We start from the raw sequence: 18,518 nt of genomic DNA, 5'->3' as shown, positions 1-18,518 counted from the left end.
AGTTGCAGTGCTTGGCAGAGAAGTGGCTTTAGAAGTGAGGAATTGTAGAGGATGGTGTGTTGGCTAGGCCTCATTAGAATCAGATGCTGATCTCCTTACATGCAGAAATGGATCCATTTAAAAATGGACCACACTATTTACATATTTACAAGTAGTCAGGACTTAATTTTTCCCCCCCTTTTTAATCTAAAGTCATGCTCTCTAAAAACAGATGAACAAATATGGGCTTAGCAGCCTGACTGGCCTGTGTTCAAATCTCAGCTCTTATGAGTGTGGCCTTGAGTGGTGGAGGCAACAGCCCCTTTGTGAGAGCTGCGGTGAGGCTCGCGCTCGCATAGCGGGAGCCGTTGTAGCAGGAGCTAACGTTAGTCCTGACAGGCTAGCCTTTAAGTCCCAAGTTAGATGTTTTTCCACATACGGGCTCCTGTGTAGCCATTTGTAGACAAGGCTCTGAGGAAGTAAGATAATTGTTTATGATCTTCCCTTTCTATTACCCATGTCCCTCTACAAGTTTCTCTGACATTCTAAAATGGTCACTTTTAGAAATATTCAAGTCTGGTAGGAAAAACATTTAAAAATGAGCTAGTCTATTGGCAAATGAACCACTTTGGGCACATGGGTCTTTTTTTTTTTCAAATATATTTTATTGAATTTTTACAGAGAGGAAGGGAAAGGGAGAGGGATAAAGAGTTAGAAACATCGATTCAATATTGATTCAGCTGCCTCCTGCACACTCCCCACCGGGGATGTGCCTGCAACCAAGGTACATGCCCTTGACTGGAATCGAACCTGGGACCCTTCGGTCTGCAGGCCAACGTTCTATCCACTGAGCCAAACCGGTTAGGTCTTAATATTATCTTTTCATTGGGTTTGCTTAGAAAGGCAGGGAATTGTGGTGGCTTTCACTGTGGTCTGAAAGCTATAGGCCCCATCCCTCATGGGCTTCCATTTGTTTCCCCGGTTTAGTTAAACAGAGCTGGTTCATTGCTCAACGTTTCAAGTGTTTCTCGTTTCTCTTTATAATAAGGAATCAAAGTGACTGCCTGGAACAGTGTTTTAGAAGCCTTCTAACCAACCCGAGGACCAAATTAGATGGATCATTCTCTCTACCTTGTCGAATCTTTTTAGTGTAAATATTTCCCTCCCTCCCTCCCTCCCTCCCTCCCTCCCTCCCTCCCTCCCTCCCTCCCTCCCTCCCTTCCTTCCTTCCTTCCTCCCTTCCTTCCTTCCTTCCTTCCTTCCTTCCTATCCAATACCTTAAATCTCATGTGAGGCCTGTGGGGCCTGTGGGTTTGTCATTTCCTGGGATTTTTAAACTCCTGGAAACCTGGGTGAAAATCACAGTGAAATGAGTAGGTGTACTTACACCCTCCCTTTTCTGCTTAACCACATTGTGCTGTTCCTGTCTCTGCCAAATCACCCTCCCTATGAAAACCAGTCATACCATAGTAGTAGGCAGGCATGACGACACCGTCTGTGTTGGTTAACACTGCCTGGCTCCAGTCCATTCTGACAGGTTGTTTGCTCTTTAGCACATTCTCCCCTTGCACCCACGTCAGGATATTTGTGGCTAAAAATGGTAGCATTTTTTGTGAATACTCACACAATTCTAATTTTGACAATAACGAGGGCTAGCAGAGAATTGAAGGGCTACCCCACAATGATAGATTAAGCTTCCTCTTGTGTTGCAGAGTATTGTCTTGTGTATGGGTAAATAGTAAATAGTAACTGAACTGCTTCTTAGGAGCAAATGGGTTAAGGTCCAAAATGATAATCTATATTTACCAATTATGATAAGCAATCCAGGTATTTCAGCTAATCTTTTTCATTTGCTGTCCATGAACTAAGTCCAGGTGTCCTGGATTTAGTAGGTCCATAACACTTACTAATCCCATAGGAAGTTACATGCATTGGGCAACTTTGGGGATTAGATGGGCCATCAGGGTTCAGAGACGTCTGAATATAGACCGTGACTAATTTATGGAAGGGTGATTGTATAAAAATCACTTGTGGAAAATGAATTTGTGAGTAATCTAAAAATGATCTAATTACATTTCTGAAGGTTTATGCGCATTCATAAAAATTATAGATTTTAAAATTGTACTCTTTGAATTTACAGAGTGTTTACTCACTTTTCATTGTACTTGTATTAACCTTGGGAGATTGGAACAACAGAGCTCGTCCTGAGCCATCAGTGAATGAAAAGAGACTGGCATGAGATTAAATTCACAGCAAATAAGTAATTCGCCCAGGGTCACCTTGAACCAGTACATGTGGCAAAAAGACCAATAAACCTTGGTTTTCTGATTCCACATTGCAGGCTCTTTCATAAAGGCTCCTTTTGCACCCTTTGTTAATAAATATGTCTCCCTCCTTCCTCCTTAGTTGAGTCACTTTGGTGGCCCCCTTTTTAATTTCTGGCAATAACATGAAATAGAATATCACTCCCTTGGCGGGCTGTCATTTTGAAGATACCAGATGGTGCTACTCTCTAATAATTCCCATTTTCTCAGATATCTCTCATTTCCCACATCCAGGCTCCTACATAGCCATTTGTAGTGAGGCTCTGGGGAAATAAGATAGTTGCTCATGATCTTCCATGTCCATTACTCACGTCCCTCTGCTGAAATATTTTTGACATTCTAAAAATGATCACTTTTAGAAATAGTTCAAGTCTGCTAGGAAAAACAAGGTAATTCTCTTTGAGCTGCTAAGTTTTCCCGTCTGCCTGCCCGCCATAGATTAAAGTTTGCAGAGCCCACACTGCTATTCCTGGATTAAATTCTCAATAGATCCTATTAAAACTCTCTTAGAAGGAAAAACAAAAAACTTTGAACTCAGGACTGAACCCAGCCTTAAAAATGGCTCTTTTCCCACATTTTATTGTGGTCTTTACTAACTTATTTACCTGCTGTTCTTTTTCTTCCTTATTTTCAAAATTCTGGCTTCAAGGTGTCTGTTTTTGAGCACAGCTCTGCAGTAGGTGCTTGTTCTCCTGTTAGGATTTTGGACCAAGAGCTCAATGCCCTTTGTTATCCTTTCATTTCCTATAGATGCTGATTCATATAATTGTGGGCATGATGTTGTAATGCAAAGTCTCTGCAAATTACCAATGACCCAAACATGATGTGCTCTGCAACTAGAGGTTTCCACTCAGAAAAGTCCCCATTAGTGACATCTTGTCATCTCCCCCAGAAATCAAGGAGATGGAAAAGCAAGCGCGAGGGATCAGACTCTGGCAACCGGCCAATCAAGGCTGCTGGGAAAGTTGTCATCCAGGATATCGCGTGCCTCCTTCCTGTTCACAAATCACTGGGAGAGCTGTACATGTAAGTTCAAGGTTTTAAGTGTGCCATCCCTATCATTTAGTCATGATTATCAAAGGTCCCCACCCCCCCTTTTTTTTTTAAAGTATTGGAACCCTTTCTTCAAAAGCAGCTTTAGGAGTCGCCCAGGATATTAGCTTCCTATTATTGCATAACCAATTATGACAAACTTAGTGGCTTAAAACAACATACACTTATTACCTCACAGTTTCCCTGGGTCAGGAGCCTGGCCATGGCACAGCTGGGTCCTTGCCCAGGTCTCACCAGGCTGAAATCATGGAGTTGACCCGGCGTTGTGCCTATCTAATGCTCAGGGTCCTCTTCCGGTCGTGCAGGTTGTCACAGAATTCAGTTTCTTGCAGCCGTTAAGCGAGGTGAATTTCACCTTGTTTGAGACCAGCAGGAGTGTCTCACTGTCACTTCACCTTCTTTCTAAGGTGTCACCTGAGTAGGTCAGGCTCACCCAGGGTAATCCCCCTTTTGACAAATTCATAGTCAACTGATTAACAATAACCTAATCGTGGGAGTGACATCCTCTCAGGATTCACTGGACTCACCCCACTTAAAGGGAGGAACTTATAAAGTACTTACAACAGGGGGCAGAAATCTTGGGAGCAATCTCAGAGTTCTGCCTCCCAAGCCCAATCAGGAAAACAGATGAAGCAGAGCCACTTTGGCTGAAGGGAGGCGGGAGGTGAGTGACACGCATACGGAGGCCGGCCTCTGCTTCCCCTTCTTCCTGAGCCTGAACACATGACAGAAATATTCATTTTGTAGTATGTGCACAGCATACCACTCTCTGTGTTAGAAACTGCAGTGTTGTATGTCTTTCAATCCATTTTTATTTAACTCTCAAGTCTGGGGAACTTCACAGCTAAGCAGGTTAGCAACGGTGTCTGTTTTTTTCTCCACTGACTTAGAGAGAGGGAGAGATTTGTTGTCCCACTTATCTATGCATTCATTGGTTGGTTATTGTATGTGCCCTGACCAGGAATTGATTGGCGTATCGGGACAATGCTCTAACCCACTGAGCCACCTGGCTGGGCCAGCAAATTGGTTTTTGAGTCTGGCCTCCTCTTCTGGCTTCAAAGAGGTGAGCGATTTCACCTTCCCCAGGCCTGAACCCACAGCATAACATCAGCTGCTAGTTAAGCATTTTCTTCTTACATACAAAGGGATCTTTAGGCCAATACAAAGAAAACATTTCTAGTGACAACCAAAGACGAAATTTTCAGTCTGTTTATTAAACAAGGAGTAATTGATTTAGGAAGTTAGATCAGAAAGAAACTCTTTAATTCTTTTTACATTTCAGATTAAATGTAAATGATATTCAAGAAACGTGTCAGAAGAATGCCACTTCTGCCTTGCTTGTTGGAAGGAAGGATCTTGTCCAGGTATGTTCATCCCTTTTGCTGGTATCTGGATTTTTTTTCCCCCGAGCAGGGTGTCTTCACTTTATTTTATTTATTTATTTTTTAAAAATATTTTATTGATTTTTTTACAGAAAGGAAGGGAGAGGGATAGAGAGTTAGGAACATTGATGAGAGAGAAGCATCCATCAGCTGCCTCCTGTACACCTCCTACTGGGGATGTGCCCGCAACCAAGGTACATGCCCTTGACCGGAATCGAACCTGGGACCCTTCAGTCTGCAGGCAGATGCTCTATCCACTGAGCCAAACCAGTTAGGGCGGGGTGTCTTCACTTTATAGTTGTGGTTTAGTGACATTTCAAGGTGTGTCTCCTATTTTTCAGCTTCTCTCCCATTTTCTTTGCCAAACTACAGGACAAAGTAGCTTTCTAAATCCCTTGGATGCTTTTCTTAATAGAGCTTAGTTGAGAGGATCCTAAAGCTTTTGCTAACTATTTTTTATTGCATCTATTTTCTATTTTACTAGTAGTACTATGGTTGCATACCAGATTTAGGTATCTGTATCTTTACCATTTGTATTCTCAATTCTGCTTTCTTTTTACTTTAAAAAATGCTTCATTTCATAAGATGTTTACAAAAACATTCCTTTTGAATAGACACGTTCAGTTTTAAAATACAATGTGATCTTACAAAAATTTAAATCTTCATTTTTGCAGGAACACATCAGTATATTAAAGCAAGCTGTTCCTTTATTGTTTTTTAACAGCTTTATTGAGAATATAGTCCATATACCATGTGATTCACCCATTTAAAATGTACTATCTAATGGCTTTTAGTATAGTCACAGAGTTTTGCAACCATCACCACAAATACTTTCAGAACATTTTCATTACCCTAGCTCTCAATCCTTCTTCCTCACCCAGCCCTAGGCAACCACTAATCCACTCTGTCTCTATTGCACCTTTATTCTTTAGTTCGAGGGTTAGATTGAGCAATGGAAACGACTAGCTGTTGTCCTGTCCACTCAGTTTTTTCCCTTATAACCCTCCAAATGACCCGAGCTAAGGCCTTCCCTTGATTTCTATTTGTAGAAAACCCCTAGGATTTCAATTTGTCTCCTAATAAATACTGTAAAGTTTTTGCCCAAACCCTGTTAGGTGAATATGATCTATTTCTATAAGAACCTAGCCACCTAAAGTCCCGTGAATACTAAGAAGCCAAATAAAGAAGTAGAAATATTGTGGAATGTATAACAGAAGGCACAGGTGTAACTCAGCACCATAGTGATGTAATCCCGGACTCTCTCAGCCTCTGTATCTAGGTGGGGTAAAAGTAGTTTTACAGTTGTAAAACTCTAAAACACAGTTTATTCTTGTATTATTTATTAATTATTGTATAATTTTCCATACGAACAACTGTAAACCATGCCCCCCCCCCCCCCCCGTATTTGTGAAACGGGAACCATAGGGATAATTACCTCATAGGGTTGGTGGGAAGATTGGTAAATGCAATGCTAAGGCACACCCAATGTTTATGTTCTGAAAAAAATTCTCTGAGGAAAAATTATTTCCTAAAGTGTGTTTTAAAAAAATATTTTTATTGATTTCAGAGAGGAAGGGAGAGGGGGAGAGAGAGAGAGAGAGAGAGAAACATTGATGAATGATGAGAGAGATTCATTGATTGGTTGCCTCCTGCATGCCCCACACTAGGGATTGAGCCCACAACTTGGGCATGTGCCCTGACCGGGAACCAAACCGTGACCTCTTGTTCATAGGTTGACACTCAGCCACTGAGCCACACCGGCCTACAATTCTGTGTTTCTGTAAGCTTTCAGCTTTGCAGCTCTCAGAGGAGCAAGGGCGGGATGTATGGGGAGGAGAGATGGGATTCTCTCATGCTTCCTGTTCCTGTCCTCACCAGTCTGAGTTTGGGTGTTTCTCTTGATTTGTCCAGGTTTGGTCGCTGGCTACAGTAGCTACAGATCTTTGCCTTGGTCCGAAGTCTGATCCAGATTTGGAAACACCCTGGGCTCGGCATCCATTCGGACGGCAGCTGCTGGAGTCACTGTAGGTTTTGAGAGCTGAAAGTGAGGAAAAGAGTGATGTAAATTTTAGGTCTGTCAACACTTTCAAACTTGTCTAAGAGGATAGTGCAGAGGCCCGAGGAGTGAGAGGTGGAAGCGAGAGCTCTCCTTTCTGTGCTGCAATGATTCTGTGCCAACTAACTTTTTATAGCAGAAGGAACTATGCAATATTTGTCATCTCTAACAAGGATTTGAGACTCATGAGTCCTTTTGAAGCTTAAGCCCATAAGTCACGTCAGTTTGAACACAGGAGTTTGAGCTCTTGAGATGGTTAATTTTGTGGATGCTGTGGAGCTTCGCCCCTGAGAACAGATTAAAGAATTGCACAGTGGGTTTCCTGTTTTCCAGGGGCCATGGTGCTTTCACCCTGTTAGACAGTTTAGGAAGACATTGAATTTGTTTTTGATTTATTGCACTGAAATATGGCATACTGGAAATAAAATGTGCAAAATGGTTTACAACCAGGTAAGCCTCTTGGATCTCCATAACAGTGAGGCCCAGGTCCTGAGAGAGAAGCAGAAAATCTCTGCTTTTTTTCAGGGGAAGGTTTGCTTAGTTACTGGTTGAGGCCAGACCTGGGTCAACATGTGCTCACACTTAAATTGCCTCAGAGTAACGCAGGGATGATAATGCTTGCTCTACACACTTCATGTAAGGCTCACTTAAGATAGTGAGCGTGAAACACCTTAAAAAATATTAGACATTGCTCGGTAGGAAAGTATCAATATTATTCCATCGCAAAGGCCAAGCCCCCCTGGTCCCTACCTCACATTCTAGCATAGTGGTCCTAAAAGAGGCAAAGGGGACGTGAGTACCTACAAGTGAAGCTGTTCCTTGTTGTTCTTATTTAATAGCTCACTGAGTCCCCCTCTTGAGTCGATGGCCTGCTTGCCGTACTGTGGGGTGGGTGTTCTCGGAGCACCTTCACATAGCCGTAGGTTACGTGAACGAAGTTTTGAGGAACCCCCGGAAAGCAGGGTTCTGCCCTGGAGTTGGGAGGCCGCATGGATGGCCTCACTCAGATGTCACTTTAGTCTGCTTAGTTCTCGGAGAAGCTTTGTTCCAGTCGGAGCCCGTGCCTGGTGCCAGCCAGAAGCTTTCAGATTAGTATTCTAGGTCATCTGTAATACTTGAATATATTTTATTCCAAAGCAGATTTAGCCAAACTCAAAGTAGATCAAGCCTCTGGATCTATAGAAAGCCCTGGTACCTGACAAGCGTTTTTGAGGAGGAACTGAGCATCCTCTTTTCCCTATTCCTATGGCAACAACCGCCATGATTGTGCTAGCATCCTTCCTCCAGCTCTTGACTTGTTTTCTCTCCTCTCACCTCTTCCTCTCCAGGTTGGCTCATTACTGCCAGCTCCGGGATGTGCAGACGCTGGCTATGCTCTGCAGTGTGTTTGAAGCCCAGTCCAGGCCTCAGGGGGTACCAAACCCTTTTGGGCCTTTTCCCAGTCGTTCATCTAATCTGATGGTGTCCCATAGTCGATACGTAAGCTTGCGATTTTCTGGTTTGTGTCTGGCGTGTCCTAAAGGTAAACGTTCATGGTGGGTGGTGTTCTGATGCCTCCCCTGTTTGTTCTGCAGCCCAGCTTCACCTCCTCTGGTTCCTGCTCAAGCATGTCAGACCCAGGGCTCACCACTGGTGGCTGGAACATAGGTTGGTACGAACCTGACTTAGCCCACGCTGGGTGTTTAGATCTCAAGAGCTGCATGTGAGTCGTTAATAACATGTAATCCTTAGGTGATGAATAGTCTCTGTTTTCTTTTGTTTCTCATTTTTCTTTATCTTTCCTATGATGGCGTTACTGTAGTCAGCAAGGCCTGGACCTTCATGTTTGAACAGGCCAGTTTCTGGGAGGGCTTTGTGCCTTGCTGGGTTGCTTTACATCCCATGACCTTGAGAAGCTGACAGGAGACTTCCCAGTATCCACCTCCAAAACCTAGCCCTGTCCTTCCTCCATCACACATGCCCAGTCATCTGCTGTGTCCTCTTCAAGGCAGAGAATAACACTGAGCCCAATTCCAGCTGGCCATAAAGACCTATTTGATGTGTATTTGTGGTTTCTGGATTTTTAAAATTCCTTTTAAAAGATTATCTTAATTTTCTTGATTATAAAAGTAATACATGCACAGTGAAGAAAAAAATAGAATGTATTGGATTAGAAAATAGTAATCATTGATTGCCCCACCTAGAAATAACATCTTGTTAACATTCCAGAACATTTTCTTCCAATCTTTGTGTACGTGGGGTATAGGAGGGGTCATTCTGTATGTGTGATTCTTTGTTTTGCTTTTAATCTCATCATGAGCATTTTCTCATGTCATTTAAAAAGTCTTTATAAGTAATGACTGCCTAATATGCTACTATATCACTATGCTGTAATTTGCTTAATCATTATATGTGTACTTATCAGGCCACTAAGTAACACCAAGACAAAAAGGTAAGGCTAAGAAAAAGTTCTGTTTAATTATATTTCTCAGAATCTTCAACTTAGCTTATTTTTTTTCTGGGGACTTTATGGGAGTTTTTAGGTATTTTCCATGCCTTCTCTGACTTTCACCTTCCCTTCCCATTTGATTTTCTTTAGCAGGGAGAGAGATAGAACACATATCTTCACCTTGGGGAGAGTCTTCACCAGAAGAAATCCGCTTCGGGAGTCTGACCTACAGTGATCCTCGTGAGCGAGAGCGTGACCAGCATGATAAAAACAAAAGGTAACGGCCTTCCCAGGAGCGAGCTGTGGCTGCATAGTGCTTGGCTTCTCCCGAAGCAGGGCTCTTGCTTTAAGAAAGGTATATAAAGTGCCATTTGGTATTAAGCTCGTTTTTTCTTCAAGGAACTGACAGGAAATCTTTTGAATTTTTTCCAGGCTCCTGGATCCTGCTAATACCCAGCAGTTTGATGACTTTAAGAAATGCTATGGAGAAATCCTCTATCGCTGGGGTCTGAGAGAGAAGCGAGCAGAAGTGCTGAAGTTTGTTTCCTGTCCCCCTGACCCTCACAAAGGGATCGGTGAATATGCATCTTATTTCTCTTCCCGTCATTATCTGAAAGCTTCTTTAATTTAATTTATCCATAACATAAGACCTGAAATGAAGTTTTAGTTTCTTGTTGATAAGCAGAAATTGCTGAAGCATTTTGAGTCTATTTTAAGCTTCTGAAAACTCTTACATTTCATGACAAGAGTCCATTTTTATTGTAGTAGAAGTAGTTTTCTATACAATACTCAGATATTGATTGGAAGTCAGACTAAAACTCCTCTTAGGCACAGTGCTAACACATTTCTTCTCATGGAACTCACAGACTAGTGGGGGGGGGGGGAAGAATTAAGTAATTAAACATTGCGATCAGTATTTAACAGCAAACAGAGAGGCCGTTGGGGCAGGGAGGGAGGGAGGAGAATTTTAGAAGCTGTGATGAAGTGCACTGTGAAGGCCTTTCTGAGGAGCTGAGGACTGAAGGATACGGAGCCACGGTGCAGAGGCAGCTAGAGGAGCACGATGCTGGGAGAAATGACTTGTTACTTAAACAAGTGAAGGGAGCCCAGTGTGGCTAGGACACAGTGCTGAGAAGAGTGGCATAAAGTTAAAATTAGATATGACAATTAGATTATGATTATAAACTATACTCTATATATAAAGTAAGATTAGTAGGATAATTAGGAACTTGAAAGTAAAGAATTTGGATTATATTCTGAGTTCAATGGTAAGCTTCAAAGAGCATTAAGAAGTAAATTACTTGCCCGGCTGGTGTGGCTCAGTGGTTGAGCATTGACCTATGAACCTGGAGGTCGTGGTTCAATTCCTGGTCAGGGCATATGCCCGGGTTGTGGGCTCAATTCTCAGTATGGGGAGTGTCAGAGGTCAGCCAATAAATGATTCTCGCTTATCACTGAGGTTTCTCTCTCTCCTCCTCTACTTCCTTTCTGGAAAAAAAAGTAAGTTACTTGCTCTGGTTTCCATTTTAAGAGGGTCACTGTGGCTGTTACCTGAGGAAAGGATTGGAGGAGCAGAGGCAGAGGTAGGAAGACTGAAGACTGTTCACGTAGTTAAAGAGAGATCATCAGCTCAGTCTAGGGGTGATATCGATGGCAGTGGGGAGAGGGGTGGATTAAAAATATATGTTAGAGGTAGACTAATTATGACTTACAAACCAGCTGGATGTGGATTGAGGAAAAGAGACAAAGCTTGGATGATTCCTAGGTGTTCAGCTTAAGCAGCTGGGTAGATAGATGGTGGTGTCATATTCTAAGATAGAAAAGATGGGAAGAAAATTGAGAGCTCAGTCGGGGACAGTCGGAGATGATGTGTGAGATATCAGACTATAGCAGTCAAGTAGGCAGGCGGGTGTGAGTCGAGCTCAAAGGAGAGACTGCAGCTAGGATCAGGAACTTGGGAATCTTCAGCATTTAAGTGGTAGGGATTGAAGCTGTGAGAATGGCTGCATTTACCTGGGAGCTGGTGGGTGGGCAGGAAGAGTATGGGAGAGCAAATAAGAGAGCCCACTCACTCTGGGCCTTGAGAGGAAACTAGTACATGGAGCTTGAGTCTTGGAGGAAGAACCAGAAATAAGGCCTTAGGATGAGACACCAGTGAGCAAGACTGATACAAAAGAAGCTAAGAGAAGAGCTGTTTTTTAAAGGGTGAAATGGAAGACTACCAAAGAGAGTGGGCTAACCAACACGTTGATTTCTACTCATTAAAGAGCCTATATGGAGCTTTTCTGAAAAGGCATAACCATGCAAGAAGTAATGTTGGCAATAAAACTTGTGACCTGGGAGGCAGGTCGGTTAGTGGTAGAGATTTTATAGGGCCAGAGAAAGCTGAACCCCGAAATGGCAGGTAGAAGAACAGTAAGATACAGGGCAGAACCTCCAAATGGCTCAGGAATGAGTGGTACCCGGTGTCTCTGGAAGCAGCATGAAGGGAAAATTAAAAACTGGAGTATTGTTTCATGGCCTTTGTAGGGTCCCAGGTCCCTGCTTCACTGAAGCAGAAAACTGGAAGTTCATTCTCCAGAGAAGGTAAATAGATTTCCAGATTGAGAGGACCTGCCAAGCACTCGGGTAGTGAATGAAGAAAGACAGGATAAAGAGAAGACCCCTGGAGCTTCCAGAGAGAGCAAACAGGTTACGTGTAAGGGACACTTCAGGAGCAGTGAACTAGATACTGGAAACTAGACGAAAGAAAATGATTTCTAACCTCGGATTCTGTACCCAAGTTAGCAGTCAAGTGTGAGAATGAACGTTCAGCCACTCTAAGGAGGAGGGATAGATTCAGTCCAAGAAACCAGGAAGTCGGAATGATGATGGAGGTAGACCAGTCCAGGTTGGAGCTTCTGGAGCGTTGTCTTCAAGAAGAGAAAACTGGAAAAAATATCTAGTGTAGTTCAGTATATTTATAGAAGATTCAGATATTTAAGGGAGAGAATAGAGATGAATTATTGGTAAGTACATAGCAAACTAAGCAGATGAACAAAACAAGACAGTTACTAACTCCAGGAAAAGCAAAATCTGAAGAAAGGAAAAGTTGTCATGGTGCATGACTTGAATAATGTTTACCTAGATAAATCATGTAAAAATAGAATAGTGATCCAAGCAGTTGGTAATGGAACTGTCGGGAAGATGAGGGACAGTTGGTGTGTGTGTGTGTGTGTGTGTGTGTGTGGTTGGGGAGTGAAAGAGAGCTCCCACCACGGGAGGTCATAGATAATGCTTAAATATGAACATTAAGAAATAGCTTCATGACCAGTGGTGTTTAGTGATAGGGAGGTAAAAACAAAAGAAACAGTGAAATGGGTTGGAAGGATTTTCCTCAGGAGTGGTGGGTGTGGAAGCGAATACTGGCTTTGGTAATAGTGTTGTGCATGTGTATCTAGTTTCAATTTAAAAAAGAAGTAAAACAAATGATACATAGCTGTAGATACTGAATAACACAGATTATTTTAACATGGATTGTTTTGGTGTATGTACTTGAAGAAATGCAAAGACACAAAGGCTGTTTGGGCAATATATTTTTCAGAGCATCTAAATGCATGAAAGTATATCAAGGAGAGATTAATGATGGCCCAGAGCAATTTTATCTTTTTAAATTAGTTTTTAGGAAAATATATGAATCACTGATCAATCAGCTAAACTCTTAGTGACATCTGCTCTCATGAAGTGTCACGCTGCGTTCCGCAGGCTGTACAAAGAACTATAAGTCATGGTTTGTAGGTGGGTAGGTCAAGAGGTCTACAATCCAATCAGAGAAATAAAACATTAGCTTGTGAAGACTTAAATGATATTCAAGAATAATATGTGCTAATACCACTACAAACATTATTATAAGATTTCAGAAAGGGAGGGCTGTGAAAGATAGAGTCACAGATAAAAACATTAAGAAATATATTTTCAGCCTTAAAGTGTTTACTCTTTGGAAGAGTCAGGCTGCCCAATTACAGGAAATAGCAGGTAGTGAAAGGAAAATACAACAACGTTACCAAGGGTACTTGGTGTCCTTGGGGTGGAAAACCAGCAATTCCCGCTCGAGCTTATCACATCTGCAGGGTCATCCTGTATTGGCAGCAAATTTGAGGGATAAAGTTGTTATCATTTAGAGGGTACATATTTATAGAAAGGACTCAAAGCTTCATTTATTGGGGATAATTCTAGACAGAGTTTTTTTTTTTTGTTTTGTTTTTTTATAAGTCCCTGAAAGTATGATGATTTTTGTTTCTGTTTCTTCCATTGTGGTATGTGGCTCTGGGTTGTAATGATGGCTGAGCAAGGTGATTGCTTTGCCTTGTCACAGGCAAAGGTAAAGTTCCTGCCCCGGAGGTGCTCATCTGCCCACCTAAATTTTGCGCAGCAATTTTCTGCTTCAGCCGATTGATTAATTTGTTGTCTTATTTATGTGGCTGGTTTTATTTACACTTGTGTAATAGGTGATGTTCATTAATACACATAGCTCTTCTGTATGGTTAACAAACTAGAGTCTTATGACACTGCATCTTCAAGGTTTTCCGGGAGCCTCGGGAATCATAATTTTATTGTTCTCTGTGCCAGAGTATTTTTACTGCCTTTTAGCTTGTCTATTATGAACCAAGAATGCTCCATTTTGTCTCCACCAGATTTCACCTGCAAAGCCTGTACCTGTGGGTATATCCCTTCTTCCCTGAGAATCCTAAGTTTGTCAGTGTTCTAGTAAAAAACACCTGGACAGCTTTGTGATTTAAAAAATTTTTTAATTGATTTTTTTTGAGAGAGAGAGGGAGAGGGAGAGGGAAAGAGAAAAACATCAATGTGATAGCAGAACACCGATCGAGTGCTTCTTGCATGCCCACTACTGGGGATCAAGTCCGCAACTTAGGCATGTGCCCTGACCGAGAATCAAACCAACAACCCGTCAGTGCATGGGACAACACCCAGCCAACGGAGCCACACCAGCCAGGGCTACAGCTTTGTGGGTTTTGAACACACTTCATGTCTCTTTGTGTCTCCTAAACTGGAGAAAGTTCACATGCACTCCAGTGTGGCCCAGAGGTGTCCACATACCCTTCTCAGCTGTTAACCAATGGCCATTCCATTTTGTGTGACACTAAGAGGCAAGAGAGAAAAAAATTGCAACAGAGGAGGGCCCTCTGCTCAGCGACTTACGTTTTTGAATTTTCTATCCTTGTGAATGTATGCCCGCTTAGAAATTGTACACGCCCCCAAAGGTTATTCTAATGAAATATTAATTTAAGGTCTTAAAGTTAATAAGGATGTTAGAAATGATGTTTAAGTTGATGTACACATAAGAGAGGCACATTACTAATGATACATTGGATTTTTTAGAGTGATGACATTTTAATACTGTTACCCAGATGGATGTGGAGAATAATTAAGTTTACATTTACAGTGACCTCAGGTGCCAAAGCACAACCCCTTTTAAAGGACTTGTTATTGTAATTCCAGTTACTGGACCACACAGTTTTTATACCCTCATCATCTTAAGTGTTGAATCCTCTCAAACCAGTAAAACCAGAAAAGGAAAGTTAAGAAATTTAAACTAATGAGGCTTTTCATGAGAACATAAACTGAAGTTCAACATAATATAAAAAGTTCTGCTTAGAAAGAGAAGGCATGGCAATTTTTAAACCAGAATTATCAAACTAGTCTAGCTTGGCTCACCATTTACCTAACTAGGACCACCATAAAATTTCTCCCAAGTTCCCGCGTGTGTAACGATTATGATTGGTGCCGGCGGTCAGGAAGCAGAGGGACTGGCTGTGGTGGAAGAAAGGTCCCTCCTCTGTTGTAGGAAGCAGGACAAGGGGACGACCTGGGGAGACTGAGGACTTGGTGGCCAAGGGATGAAGGGGCCCCTGGGAAGGCTTTTGTTTTCTCGGGAAGTGAGAGAAGAGGCCCAGGTGACAGGGGCGCAGAGGTGTGAGAGAGGCGTTTTTTGGAATGTGGCGAGGTGTGAAGTCGCCACCTGGGGAGTGGAAGAGAAACTGAGTCAGAGCCCTGCACAGACACAGCATGATGGTGGCCTTCTCGCAGGACCCTCGGGGCAGAGGTGGAGTGGGCAGCTGATCGGGCTCAGCCAGGCCTGAGGTGGTGCCGTGGAGGGAGAGAAGGCAAAGGAGCTGAGAATATTTGCCAAAAAGTGGTTATAAATTTGGGCTGTGTAATTCAGGCTGAGCTCAGGGGAAATTGCAGCTAGAGGGGGGCAGATGGAACGAAAGTGAAAGGGATGGTGGTAGGCTAGAGGTGAGAGGGCAGTGACCTGAGAGGTCAGCTGTGCAGAGGGTTGGTGGTGTGGGTTTTGAAGGCACCAAGGGTAGTGCCAAGAATCAGCACAGTTTATTAATCTGTGAGTCAGGCCCTGCAACTGTTGGGGGTGGGGAGGGGAATGAGACACAACAGCTGCCACCGCTACAGGCACCGGGGGTTGGACCAGGACCTGCGAGAGCCAGGCACCTGCCGCTGCCTCGGCCCACACCCTGCAGCTCCTCTTTATAACACTGCGATTGTAAAAGATGGAAAATCATTGGTCTAGCCCTGGCCAGTGTGGCTCAGTTGTTGGGCATCGTCCTGTGCACCAAGAGGTCACTGGTTCGATTCCCGGTCAGGGCACGTGCCGGGTTTTGAGTTTGGTCCCCAGGAGGGGGCCTGCAGGAGACAGCTGGTTGATGATTACCTCTTATCAATGTTTCTCTCTCTCCCTCTTCCATACTTTTTCTTTAAGATCAATTTAAAAACATATTAAGAGGGGAAAAAAAGAAAATTGCAATCATTGGTCTGATTGGAGCCTACAGAGACCTAAGATGTATTCATCTTCCTTAGCTCACAGTGCCCAGTTTGCTTTTGCAGAACTGAACTGACGCTGTCTCTTGTTCTGGCCATCTCTGACCGTTTCCTCAGAGTTCGGCGTGTACTGCAGCCACTGCCGGAGCGAGGTCCGCGGCACGCAGTGCACCATCTGCAAGGGCTTCACGTTCCAGTGCGCCATCTGCCACGTGGCAGTTCGAGGATCGTCCAATTTCTGCCTGACCTGCGGGCACGGGGGACACACCAGCCACATGATGGAGTGGTTTCGGACCCAGGAGGTGTGTCCCACCGGGTGTGGGTGTCACTGCCTGCTTGAAAGCACTTTCTGAACTCACAGACCATGGGAATTGTCGGAAATCCCAGAGGACCCCATGAGTGCCGGTGACAAGCTCTCTGCCAGGGGAGAGGCTGAGTGCCCATTCCTCCCTAGACGGGGGGTGTGCCCCTCCCGGACCGCGCAGCACCACTGCGGGAGTCTGGCCCTCTCTTCGATTGGCCGCTGGTGGCACGGATGTTGCTCGAGGTGGGTGAGGGCAGGCGTGCAGAGCTGTGTGGCCAAGTGGAAGTTTTCTGGGAGACAAGCACCTGCCTCCAGAGCCGTGTTGACTTTTAAGGTGTTATCCTTAACCCCCCGGGCAGCGTCCTTTCTGATGCCGTTACAGAGCCAAGGTCAGACGCAAAGGACAGTCTCTTGAGCCAAAGGACAGTGGGCAGGAATTTAGTTGACAATGGACCTATGACATAAGTTGGTACATTTCATGAACTGGTGGATAGCGGTTTAAAATATGATACTTAAATTATAAATAAATGATATACTTAAGGATTCTTAAGATGTATTTTTTGTTCGTTATTTTCCAGTTGCTTCCCATGACTAATAAAATTCTAGTAATTGTTTCAAAAAAAGAGACAGAGGAAGTTGAACAGTGACCTAGTGAATCTTTATTTTTACCCAACTTCTAGTTGAGGTTAACTCTTGGATCGGAACAAAGTCAGTGCTCAGATTTTCAAAGGAAATGCTGATGTACTTTTGTCATCTGGCAGGAGAAAATAGAACCTGACATTTAAGGTTCCTCCCCACCGCAAGCATCTTTTTAATCATTTCTTCCAGCAAATGGAAAACGAGGCGGCAGCCAGCACTGAGGTGGCAGTCTTCGAGGCCGCGTGCAGGTGGGCTGAGCTACGGTAAGTGCCTTCACTCTCCTTCGCACACTTCGCCCCACGTTTATCTGTGTTCCAACCGGTTATGACTCAATTCTTCAGAACCGTTTTCAACACTTCCCATTTCGTATGTGCAGAAAAAGAAATATTTTTTATATTGCTACTGAAATTTGTTCCTTAGAATTCTACCATTTCAAATTGATGAGCTTAAGAAATATAGCTACATGTGTTGTACATCATTATGTTTTAAACTACAGGTCAGGACTCATTAATGGATTGTGAAATCAATTAAGTGGATAAAAACAGCATTAAAAACAAAATGAAATAGGGTAGAAGAAAAATGATCAGAATTACCACACATAGTTAGGGTAAATATTGTTTTGTGTAACTTATTTACAAGTGTATATGCACACATTGCACATGTGTAGTAGTAGATCACAATGTAAATGCATTTTTTACTGAAGCTTATGGTCAAAACACATTTAAAACACTGTTTTGGAAGTTTATACTTTGTCCCGTGTGTTACTGGGTTAGAAAAGCCTCGGTCCTTTGCCCTGGCTGGTGTGGCTCATGGACCGAAAGGTCACCGGTTCGATTCCCCGTCAGGGCACATACCCAGCTTGTGGGTTCAATCCCTGCTTGGGATGCATGTGGGAGACAACTGATCAATATCTCTCTCTCACATCGATGTTTCTTTCTCTCTTCCTTCCTCTTGCTCTAAAAATCAATTAAAAAACATTAAAAAAATAATTTTTTAAAAAGAAAAGCCTAGGTCCTTTTCAGTGAGAGCAGAGCTTTAACTCTGGGCTCTGATCTGAGGTCAGACACCATTGTCTGCGTAGAGTGAACTGAGTTGCGAGGTACAGCATGCACACTGGGGGCTGTAAAGGAGGCGACCAAGGAAATCGGAATTTGTTCACTCTTTGCCTTTCCCTGGTGTGTGTGGACGCTGCTGTCATGGCGATCACAGACTAATTCACTGAGGAAAGGGCCTGTTGTGTTTCTCAGTGAAGCCACGCTGCTTGCAGAGGAGTCTTCCCCTGCTCCCCGCCGTTCAGGCAGACGTGAAGGTCTGTCCCTGTCAACAGTTAGATGTGTTTATTGTTACAGGAACCTTGCCTTCTATACTGAAAACCTTAATCACAGCTATTAAGAACTTTAAAGCTTAAAACATTACATAATATCTTCTTTTAAGATATGTATTCCTTTTGGATTTCTGAGTTATAGGAACAAAAGTCTAATATTTAAAAAATACTCACTCTTGGAAACACATCGGTCTG

At 43.2% G+C, this 18,518-nt stretch overlaps 1 protein-coding gene across 1 annotated transcript in view; it reads left to right on the top strand.

Moving 5' to 3' along the window:
* WDR59 (WD repeat domain 59) overlaps window positions 1-16,950 on the top strand; it is a 78,773-nt gene extending 61,823 nt beyond the window's left edge. Inside the window, exons 19-26 of the mRNA XM_079800711.1 lie at window positions 3,196-3,329; window positions 4,639-4,720; window positions 6,650-6,762; window positions 8,123-8,273; window positions 8,369-8,441; window positions 9,373-9,499; window positions 9,655-9,797; window positions 16,174-16,950. Of these exons, the coding sequence (XP_079656837.1) occupies window positions 3,196-3,329; window positions 4,639-4,720; window positions 6,650-6,762; window positions 8,123-8,273; window positions 8,369-8,441; window positions 9,373-9,499; window positions 9,655-9,797; window positions 16,174-16,409 (1,059 nt within the window). The 3' untranslated portion in view covers window positions 16,410-16,950. The remainder of the gene's footprint in view (window positions 1-3,195; window positions 3,330-4,638; window positions 4,721-6,649; window positions 6,763-8,122; window positions 8,274-8,368; window positions 8,442-9,372; window positions 9,500-9,654; window positions 9,798-16,173) is intronic.
* The last annotated feature ends 1,568 nt before the right edge of the window (window positions 16,951-18,518 follow it).

The sequence above is a fragment of the Cnephaeus nilssonii genome (genome assembly GCF_951640355.1).
Source record: "Cnephaeus nilssonii genome assembly, chromosome: 20".
NCBI lineage: Eukaryota > Metazoa > Chordata > Mammalia > Chiroptera > Vespertilionidae > Cnephaeus > Cnephaeus nilssonii.
Note: the sequence above shows the minus strand (reverse complement) of the source record. Positions and strands in the feature narration are given on the sequence as shown.